Raw genomic sequence first — 11202 nt, forward strand, 5'->3', positions numbered from 1 at the left:
TTCAATCAAAGAAAGTAAACAGTTCATTCACTACTGTATTCAAATCACAGATCTCCCTGCTAATAGTCTAATACATATATATGTTATATGTAACTTAAAGAAACTATGCATATAAAGATGATGTTTGAGAAGAGAGTGTCACATACTATCAGAAAATCTTGGTCCAAATCTGATTCAGTCAAAGTTCTCATTAATACTCGGTTCATTCAATAAAATCCAGCAACCAATAAGCACTTTTGTCTATCTGCTTTAACAGAAGATACAGAGAAACAAACCAGCATCTCCTTGCTAGCTTCAAACTATTGTAAGTCCACCGACCAATCCCGCCCTTGTTGGAAGCTCCATTCAATTGAAAATAATTTCTGCACCTCTGTTAATGTGATAAAGACAACCAAATGGAAAACAGGCTGGGTGGATGTGCCGGTTTAGTCATGTGGTTGTGAAGTAATCTTAACAAACTTTACTAAGCTTTACAACCTCCTTGAGCAACTGACCCACGGATTTCTTAATATCCTCTGGCACGACCAACTCTGTAGGTACTGATTCCAAGCCGTACAGAGTGATAGTCCTCATCACGTGATGTAGTTGAAGCGTTTTGGCATTACCGTTCCACATATGCTGATTCACAAACTTACATGAGTCTCTTAAAGCACATTTTCCGCATACCTGACATAAGAGCAAATAAGAACTCAACTAAGCAAGCAAGGGGAAAGTCTGAAAGCATGATTAATGATATGAAAGAAAGGAGTCACAGCAAGTGTACAAGGCACCCAAATCATGTAATCCATGTAGGACATGATCACACGAAGCAAGAATTAGTTTCCATGGCCTAATGGGAAAGGACTAATGGCCAAACTTTTGAGTGTTATTGTATGCTCTATAAATGATATAACAGATCTCAAGGGAACAAAAGTGGTTTAGAAAGGAACCATATGAAGTAGACTCACAGTGTCTTCCTGAATCCTGAAGAAATTTCGCAACATTTTGGCAGAATATACATGTTTCTTCACAAGAGAAGGACAACCAAAAAGTGCCACCTTCTTCAAGTCACTAGCAGAAAGCCATCTGAGCAAACAATTCACAAAAATGAGTATCAAGCAAGACAACAGAAACTGCTTCAACTGTGCCATAAAAAGGAACACAGTCTGTAACAAAGTGAACATTAACAAAATGATGAAAAAATGCATAACATTGAATGCTCATCCTTGAAATAATTGGGACTAAAACCTTAACCATGAAAAGAAGATCATTACTTGGCCACGATACTTGAAAAAATACAAGTACCATCATTTTTCTGAATTTATCAATGAGAACAGGAGGGAATAAGAAAATAGAAAGTGATTCTGAAAAATGGGAGTACTGCATTTCTTGGTTTGTTCAGCTCATTAAGTTCAAGTCTGTTACTTCAACTTTTTTGGTTAAATTTGTTCCTTGGTACAAATTTTATGGGAATCTAAAAATTGATCATTTTCCAATGTTATGGGCTTAAATCCTAGTTGTACTCCAAGCTCAAGTCCTCTGACTGTGAAATTTAACTCCAATTCTCAGATAACTTTCAGCTCAATCAAATACCAAATGAGCAATAAATTTATGTATGCATCCCACCATTCAACATAAAGAAATCGGGTGAAAACAAATATATAAAAAATAATTTTACAGTTAGCAGACTGAAGACTTCTAGCACATCAACTTGAAGGATAGTTAAATACATTGCAGCTATCAACAAAATACATATTCAACTAATGTCAAGAGACTTGAGGGCAAGATAATCTACATAATAAGCAGCACAAGATCATGCAGACACACATAAATATAAAAAAATATATATAGTTTAGTTCTCACTTGGCAACCCCCTGATTATCATTTGCAAACTCCTCGGCAGCATACTTGATGTAGTGGCGGGCATAGCTATCCTCAAAGCAAGTAATATCAAACCTATTCTTCCGCAAAAAGTTTGCATCTTTGAAGTACCCTTCCTCGTACAAGTGAGTCACAAGCATAACCATATCAGGGGATAGCCCCTTGCCAACCATCAGATCCTCTTCCATAGAAGCCTGTGAAGTTTTTAACGACTTCCCCTTTTTGGTTAACTCATTTGCAAACAATCCATGCAAGCTCTTGGGCTTGGAATCATTCACCGTATCTTCATCAGCCCTTATAGCCTTCTTTATCTCCTCTGTTTCCCTTTCCCTTTGCTTATTCTTCTCCTCTATTTCCTTTTTTCTTTTCTCTTGCAAAACTCTCACTTCTTCTTCCAACTTTCTCAGCTTACTCCTCAGATCATCATTCTCCTCTATATCTTCCGTGCCTCGACGAGTTTCGAGAATTCCAACCGCCTCTTTGAAGAAAATGTCCAATGGCTTCTTATTCTGTTTCTGGCCGCTACTAACATCGATATTTTCTGAAGCTGTATCAACTTTGGTTTCGGAAATGGAAAGCGGTCTTCGAGAAATTACTGAAAGGCGTAGTGTTTGGTCAAAATCCGATGAAATTAAATGGGATGGAGCAATAGGGTTTTGGAGCTTGTGAACTGTGAAGAGACTCTGAGAGCGAAGGTTTCTCAGCATTGCATTCCTCAGAGCCATGGAAGATCGCCGGAGGGGGAAAAGATTTTGCAGTGCTGTAGCTAACTCCGTTGGGGCTTTAGGCGTTTAGGGGTAACTGTATTCTACATTCACACTTTCTAAACTTCACATTCACCCATTACAGGATTATATGTTTAGTAACTATATTACCACTATTATGCATTCACACATTCAAAAATCTATATTCACAGGTCCTATACTCTATATTTATAACTTGAGAACTCCACATTCACACATTACAGGGCTACAAGTTGCTAGAACTTCTTAACTCTATTGCAGATTCACATAACTCTACATTCACGATTTCTATACTCCATATTCACAATTTGAAACCTCCACATTCACACATTTTTGGACAACTCTACATTCACACAATCACAAATTTACATTCACGATTTCTATACTCTACATTCACACTTTGAAACCTCTACATTCACACATTTTTGGACAACTCTATATTCAGCAATATGTTTACTAATTTTTATTTTTTTTTTAAAAAAAGACAAAAACGACGTAGTTTTGGACCCAGGTCCACCTTGCAAGGTGGACCTGGGTCCACAACATAATTTGCCAGGCGTTTAGGGCTCTATTGAGGTTGTGGGTTTAAATCATTCTTAAAATTTGGGCCATTGGTCCCGGCCCAATTTAAGTCAACAATATTGAATTTCCCTCTCTCTCTTTCTCTCTCCAATAAAATGACATATTTTATGATCATGATGAGGGGATACCCAAGGTGAGCAATCCGTCACATAACAGATCGCATAATCAAAAAATTAATGGTAATTTTTTTATCGACCCAACCAACCGAAATAAACGATCTAACCAATCCTAAGTTTCTATCGATTACGTCAGTTATAAAAAAATCAAACAATTAACAAAGTATGGTTATTTCTCAAACACAGTACACACTACACAGACACAGTGATACATAAAATAATAATAAACCATTACACAGCATGGTTATTTCTCAAAGTCCGTAACAATACAAACAAAGTACGTTATTTCTCAAAAATATCTATCATCTTAATAAGAGTCAATAAAGTTAGAGCTTTGACGAAAAGAAAAATATGTTGATAGTAATTTTTACTTAAATGAATGGTTCATATTATTTTGATTTTACAGTACCAAAATGACGTCGTTTTGTGGCTGCATCATTTTGGCTTCATCAAAAAGACGAGGCAAAGAAAAACAAGAAACACATACACAACCAAAAGAGAAAAAAAAAAAAAGCGAGTAGATCGAGAGACACATATGAGCTCTATGTCGGTACCTCGCTACATGGCTCAACCATGCTTGCCTTTAGCAGCATACCCTCTATCATGGCAAGGTTGGCGGCTTCTCCAAGCTTAGGTGGGTCCTAGTGATGTTTCAACACAAAAGTATATAGTGTAGTGTTGAATCTCATAATCACGTTGACTCGATTTACTTCTTCATGTATTTGGAGCGAATTCATGGAATTTAATATATAGTAGAATAAAGTTAGAAAATTTGGATTATTAAGGGTGTGCTTGGAAACCTGGAAAGTGATTCTGGAAATCATTTTCCAAGTTTTCAGTGTTGGGCTAGAGGAGGAAAATGAAAGTCATTGAAAAATAAGGGGTTGTTTGGTTGAGTGTATTTTGGGAGGAATTGCAATTCATTGAATTTCAATTCAATGAATTCCCAAACTATATTGTTTGGTTGGAGGGAATTGCAATTCCCTCCAAATGATGAATTGCAATTTATGGGGTACTCCCCATGAATTGCAATTCAATAGAGAGGAGGGGCAATTTTGTTTTTAAAAAAAATTGAAAGAATTATTATTATTATTATTATTAGGGAAAATTATAATTTATGCCCCTCTATAATATGCCAATTATCAATGTCACCCCTGAATTATTAGTGGTGTAAATATTGCCCCTCAATTTTAAAAAATGGTACATATATTGCCCCTCCCGTGGTGTAAGTATTCCCCTCATTCGTTACGGGAGGGGTAATATATGTACCCTTTTTGAAAATTGAGGGGCAACATTTACACCACTAACAATTCAGGGGTGACATTGATAATTGGCATATTATGGAGGGGTATAAATCACACTTTTTCCTTATTATTGTTATTACTAGTTATCACAAGTGTGTTGCGCGATTAAACCAATGCTCAATGCGTAGTTTTAAATTAGTGCTCCTTAATTTGTTAAAGTAATTATATAATAATGAGAGGAAAAAAATGATAAATTAATAAAAATCAAAGAAATAGTCTCGATGCTTATATATTTTAATTTTTAATAAAACATAATGAAATTGTAAATAGCTAAATTACAAATAAAGTAAGTAGAAACAAATAAACCACTAACTACAGATGACTATCTATTATGATCAACCAATGGAAGAAAACAAATTGGATAAAGAGTAATTTTTCTTAGTGCGCATTTGCTGAGACTCGAAATTGTCTTCATCTTCTCCATCTTTAGTGAAGTTGAGTTTTCTTTTTGCTGGTTGTGTCTGGTAGTGAATGAGAATGATTCGTGCAATGATGTTATGGTATATGATACCATGTTTTTTCCTTGGCGTGTATAATATTGAGACCTCAATTGTATTATATATTCTTCATCTTGTAAGCGGTTATTGATATGTGGAATTTTTTAGTTGTTGACCCTACAACTAATTAAACACTAAACTCGTCGGGTCTCGAAGGATAATGACGCCCGTTAAATCTGTAATGGACGGGCGAGCCAATTTGAATTACAACATATTGTCATTATACTTCAATTTGATTTTTCTTGGACCATTTGATCCACCGCCCAGATGGGAAAATGCTAATGCGAAAGTGGAAGTGAAGCCACCAAGAGGAGAAATTACTGAAGTAAATCCGGAAGTAGAAGTGAAGCCACCCAGAGGTGAAATTGCGGAAGTGAATTCGGAAGTGGAAGTGAAGCCCTCAAAGTGAAGTAGCCTAGAGGATAAATTGTCAAAGTGAAGCCGCCCAAAGTGAAGCTGCCCAGAGGAGAAATTGCCGAAGTAAATCCAGAAGTGAAAATGAAGCCGCCAATAAAAGCATAAAATTATACCTTAATCCTAAACCCTAAACCTATAACCTAAACCCTAAACCTAAATCCTAACCCCAAACACTAAACCCTAAACTCTAAAACCTTAAAATCCTAAACTCTAAAACCTTAAAACCTATAGCCTAAACCCTAAATCTAAATCCTAACCCCAAACACTAAACCCTAAAACCTCCCTAAACCCTATTGTACGACTAAACTCATTTGTTCTCAATGACTCATCTGATAGTAGATCCGAGCATATCAGAGCTAGGATTAGAGCATATAAAAGCAAACTCATCGTGAGACTCTGGAGATCAAGTTTTACGTGAACTAAGCGCACAACTTATGCTTTTCTGTAACCCCTTCATGCTAAAGTTAGTATATTTCATCATTACACAAATTCATTGTAATCAATATGCCCATCTTAGAGATAATAAATGGCAACAGAAAGCGGAACATCTTCTAAATTGAACTTCTCATAGGCCTGTTGGAGATCTTCTTTTGAAATGTATCCAATCTCATCTTTGTCAAAGTAGGAGAAAAGCTAAAAAAAAAACAAAAAACACTAAACCCTAAACCCCTAAATCTAAACCTTGAACCCTAAACCCCAAGCCTTTATGTGTTATCTTCTGAACCAGTGAAAGTCCCTTGTTTACTTAGTAAACAGACTTGGTGTTGATCGCTGCTGAGTTTTCTCCAAATGACATTGAGCTGTTGAGCTGTTTAAGCGGCTAAGCGACAAGATCGCTTGCTCCCCAACACCTATATTAGAAATTCCTTTTGTCTATGAGTACTCTCCTAAACTTCTACCATATTGGATTGAGAATATGGAGTCTTATTACTATTTTACGGATAAGGACAAATTTTCTACTGGTAATATATAAGTAGGAAGACATCATGATGGCAGGCAAGTTGATCAAATCAGAACCCAAAGAGGTCATCATTTTTTTTATGAAAACAGCAACATTTTGAGGCCGAAAACCTACAAAGTGCATGACCGAAAGAATAACAGAACTGGTTGGGTCTTGTGGAGTACCGTTACTCCATATGATGGGACCAACTAAACCCTAAGCCCCTAAGCCACTAAACCCCAAACTTAACCCTAAACCCTAAACCCTAAACCCTATGACAAAACTCATTCATTCGTTTTTGATGGCTCACATCTGACAGTAGATCAGAGCATATCAGAGCATATATAAGCGCATTGCTCGTCGTGAAACTCTAGAGATCAAGTTTTACGCGAATTAAGCGCATTGTTTATGTTATTCTATAACCCTTTCATGCTAAAAAACACTGTACCCTAAACCCTATACCCTATACCATAACGCACAATATGTTTTTTTTAAAGAAGAAAAACCCTAAACACTAAACACTAAACCTAAACTCTAACACTCTAACACTCTAACACAAAACCCTAAACCCTAAACCCTAAACCCTAACCCTAAACCACTAATGACATTGAGCTTTTTCAGCTCTTAAGTGACAAGCTCGCATTCGCCCTTACACCGATTTTAGAAGTACTATTCGCTTACGAATAATGCTTTGAGCTGTTACCATACTGGATTGAGAATATGTTATACTATTACTGTTTCACGGACAAAAGCCAATTCTCGAGTGGTAATTGATATGTTGGAAGGCAATATGGCGGGAAGTGGATTAAAACAAAACCTGATGAAGTCATCATTTTGGATGAAAGCAGGAAATTTTTTGGACTGAAAGCATACAAAGTGCATTATCGAAATCAAAAGAGAATAGGTTGGGTCTTGTGGGAATACCGTTACCCCCACATGGTACCAATCAAATCTCTTTTGAACTGCAATTTACTTGATTTGGAAAATTTTGTACTTATAAAAGTTCCCGAGCTTGAGCAGCTGTCCGCCACACGTGAAGAAGCTGGGGATGTTCTCGATTAAAATCGGGAAAATCCCCGAAATCTTGCTAAGCGGAAGAGATTTGATTAGACTAGTTTGAACTTCGTTAGTACTCTTTATAAATACTTGTATAAATACTTAGTAATAAATGTAACGTACAGATTTGATGATTTGTATAAAGTTTACCCAAAAAAAAAAAATCCAAAACCTAAACCGTAAACCCTAAACTTAAACATAAAAACCCTAAAACCCTAAAACCCTAAACCCAAATCCTAATCCTAAACCCTACTGTACAACTAAACTCATTTGTTTTTGATGACTCACATCTGACAGTAGATCAGAGTATATCAAAGCTATGATTAGAGCATATTAGAGCTACGATTAGAGCATATATAAGTGCATTGCTCGTCGTGAGACTCTGAAGATCAAGTTTTACGCGAACTAAGCGTATTGCTTACGCTCTTCTATAAACCCTTTATGCTAAAGTTAGTATCTTTCATTATGAACACAAATTCATTGTAATCCACTACAAGAATGTTAACATTTAGTGATGCTTTTTAAATGTCGATAAAAATAAAAAATACGTCGCCAAATGTCTTTATTGACGAAATAAAAACGTCACCCGGACTGTCGAGTTAGCGGCGTATGGAAAGGTATTACTGACGAAGTTAATTTTTTGTCACAAAATATTACAATACTGACGTTTTTGCATGGTCTTGATAATGTCATGGAATACATACTTTTTGAAACGAAATATTAAAAAACGTAAGTAATAGTTTGTGATGAAGTAAAATATTTCGTCAGCAAATGTGTTTTTACTGATATTTTTCATACAATTATGCTTGTCATGAATAAATTTCATTGGTGACGAAAAATGAAATGTGTCAATAAAATAACATTTATTGACGATTGTGTACATTATTATGTTGTCATTAAAAAAAATTAATTGATGAAAAAATAACAATTTTCAAAAAGAAGACATTTACTGACATTTTTCCATATTCGTTGTCATCGCAAAATTTTATATTTGGAAACATTTGTAATTTTTTAATAATTGATCATATTTACATATACTTGTGTGTAAAAAAGTTTGCACAACAATTTCATGTAATTGAAAATAAAATATTTTAGCATCAATTAAATGTTCAAAATAGAAGATTATTTTTCATAGTATAATATTGAATTACAAGGATGTAATGTGATACAAATGATTCTTAAATAAGACCAGACTAAACATGGGAATATATTCAATTTCATCAAAACTATTGAGGTTGGCACTTTGGAACTCTTTTTGTCTTGGCAAGGTTTGATTTGATGAATGCATCTAGGTACGCAATAATTCCATGCCACTAAAATACATAAATATTTTTCAAGCATAAGTAATAAGTAATTCAAAACTATATATTCAACTCAATCAGTTAATTTACATCGCTTTTATACTTTGTTGAGATTATATTTAATTTCTAACATAACTTGCTTATAGCACAATCCAATTCCATTCAAGCAATATACTCCCCAAAACCAAAATTTATATAACAAAGAAATGAAAAAAAAATAAAAATTCTAAACTTTGGTTATGCCTTCAAATGTTGGTATGCCCCTTGTAGCTCAAATTCATAATTTTAATTTCCTAAGAAACAAGAACACCACAATTGTGATCAAACAAAAATTAAGTAATAAAACTTAAAGCAAACCACATAAAAATATAAGAATACTACCAAAGAAACTTTGTGTAGGCAACAAAATTAGTAGTGCATGTTAGAAATGAGTAGTTAAGCCACAGAAAAATAATGTGATTATAAATATTCTTTTACTTGTAATGCTCCAAAAACAATCCTCGGAAGACACTTATCAATCCTATCATAAAATGATAAAACACGTGCATGAAAATTGTTTTTTGAAGAGAAAACTAGCATAGTTCTTTTTCATATTCGATAATATATGCAATATTGGCACACATGAAACTAGTAGCACATTGTTATTTCATATTCTCCCCATATTGATAGGTTACTTGGAAGATTTTTCTTTAAACTAGAAGTTGATGACATTCAAAGGGTGAATGAAAACAAACATAGTTTTCAGATAGAGACTATCATGTATTAATGTAACCATCATGCAGAAATCATTTCAAAATTTAGCCACTACAACTAGTATTCTGAATACAAGGGCCAACACCTTATCTATCAAGCCCACCCTTCACCCTATATATCCTCACTATCTCTTATGGGAAATCATCACAATATATCACTTGAACTTGACAAAAACTAACCTTTAGGAAAAGAGAAGACAATGGTTTCTTGTAATTATTTCAAGATGGGAAAATCAAGTTGAGTTATATGGTGGTTCAACTATTCCCAATGGAACATTTTAAATATTGATTCGTTGATAAAAATAATTTTCAAAGAGGTTTGCTGCTCATAAAGATGAAAGAAAAATAACCAAGGATAATATTCCCATTAGACACGAGTTTAAAAGAAGGAAAACATAATAAAGATCTTTAATCTTACTTAAGATCATTAAAGACAGATGGCTTCGAACAAATAATATAGAGTGATTATGCATGCTCTCCTGTAAATTGTAAATGGGAAAAGGTACAAATAAGCCATCGAACTATTTGGGAATTAGCAATTAAGCCATCGAACTCAGAAAAACAAAGCAATTAAGTCACTAAATCGAAAAAAAAAATAACAATTAACATTTTTTATAGGTCATTTGCCTATTCCGACCACCGGCGACGACTTTTCCTGCGACCGTCGCCGCCGGAAGTTTTCGCCGGTCACTGGAAAAATCGTCACCGCCGGAGTTCAGTGGCTTAATTGCTTAGTTTTCCTGAGTTCAGTGGCTTATTTGGAGCTTATTGGAGTTCGATGGCTTAATTGCTAAGTTTTCCTAAGTTCAGTGGCTTATTTGAAGCTTATTCGAGTTCGATGGCTTAATTGTTAATTCCCAAATAGTTCAATGGCTTATTTGTACCTTTTCCCATTGTAAATTCTCAAATGACATATCACGTCATCCAAATAAAGCAAAAAGAGGCATGAAGTTACCTTAAAAGCTTCTTCTGGACTGACTATTCTCTAGTAATCTCTATGAATTTTCTGAGGTAAATTCCTTCAAGGAGCTAAACACTTCTTCAGTGCTCACACTATATTTATATTGTCTGTTACCAGCTACTGAATCCCCAAGTGCCTTGAGTGCATTAGCTGGTTGGGAATCAAAGTAGTCTCAAGGATCTTAACTCGTAGAAAATGAAAAATAAAGGTGATTTTATGGAAAATGACTTCCCCTTTTTTTTGGGAAGTCATTTTCTGTTTACCGCAGCGGAGCAGCCAAACACTCCCCTCGCCGCTGCCACCACCACCCACCCCCACCTCCCACCACCACTCACCACCCCACCAACACCCCTACCACCACTCACCCACCTCCACCATTGTATATTTTAAATATTTAAAATTATAAATAATTATGCTCATTTTCAAGAAAATGAACCAAATACACAAAAAATAGTTTTCTAGAATGCAACCAAACACTATAAAATACTTATTTTCCAAAAAACATTTTCAGAAGTTATTTCTCTGTTTTCTAAACACACCCTAAAAGAAAAAATCATTAGGCAAAGTATAACCCAATGACCAAACTACCCTTTTTAAAAAATACTAAAAAAAATGGAGTTGGAGAATGGAGAGGGCAACCTGGTATAAAACCTCAGAAGCACAGATAGGGCGG

General features: G+C 35.0%; 1 protein-coding gene across 1 annotated transcript; it reads right to left on the minus strand.

The window, feature by feature from the left end:
* LOC116023002 lies at positions 1-2631 on the minus strand. Its single transcript, XM_031263932.1, has 3 exons — positions 1843-2631; positions 948-1065; positions 1-666 (listed from the first exon to the last, which is right to left on the minus strand). Exons 1-3 carry the CDS (start codon positions 2583-2585, stop codon positions 451-453), a joined length of 1077 nt encoding a protein of 358 aa, XP_031119792.1. The 5' UTR covers positions 2586-2631; the 3' UTR covers positions 1-450.
* Positions 2632-11202: the final 8571 nt, after the last annotated feature.

The sequence above is a fragment of the Ipomoea triloba genome, chromosome 6, assembly GCF_003576645.1.
Source record: "Ipomoea triloba cultivar NCNSP0323 chromosome 6, ASM357664v1".
Taxonomy (NCBI): Eukaryota; Viridiplantae; Streptophyta; class Magnoliopsida; order Solanales; family Convolvulaceae; genus Ipomoea; species Ipomoea triloba.

What these genes read in the sequence shown, in the direction of transcription:
- LOC116023002 (XM_031263932.1), bottom strand. Translation starts at nt 2,585, where the DNA reads ATGGCTCTGAGGAATGCAATGCTGAGAAACCTTCGCTCTCAGAGTCTC. An exon ending in GATAATCAGGGGGTTGCCAA is followed by an intron (nt 1,066 to 1,842) that starts GTGAGAACTAAA and finishes TTGTTTGCTCAG; the next exon opens with ATGGCTTTCTGCTAGTGACT. An exon ending in TCAGGATTCAGGAAGACACT is followed by an intron (nt 667 to 947) that starts GTGAGTCTACTT and finishes CTCTTATGTCAG; the next exon opens with GTATGCGGAAAATGTGCTTT.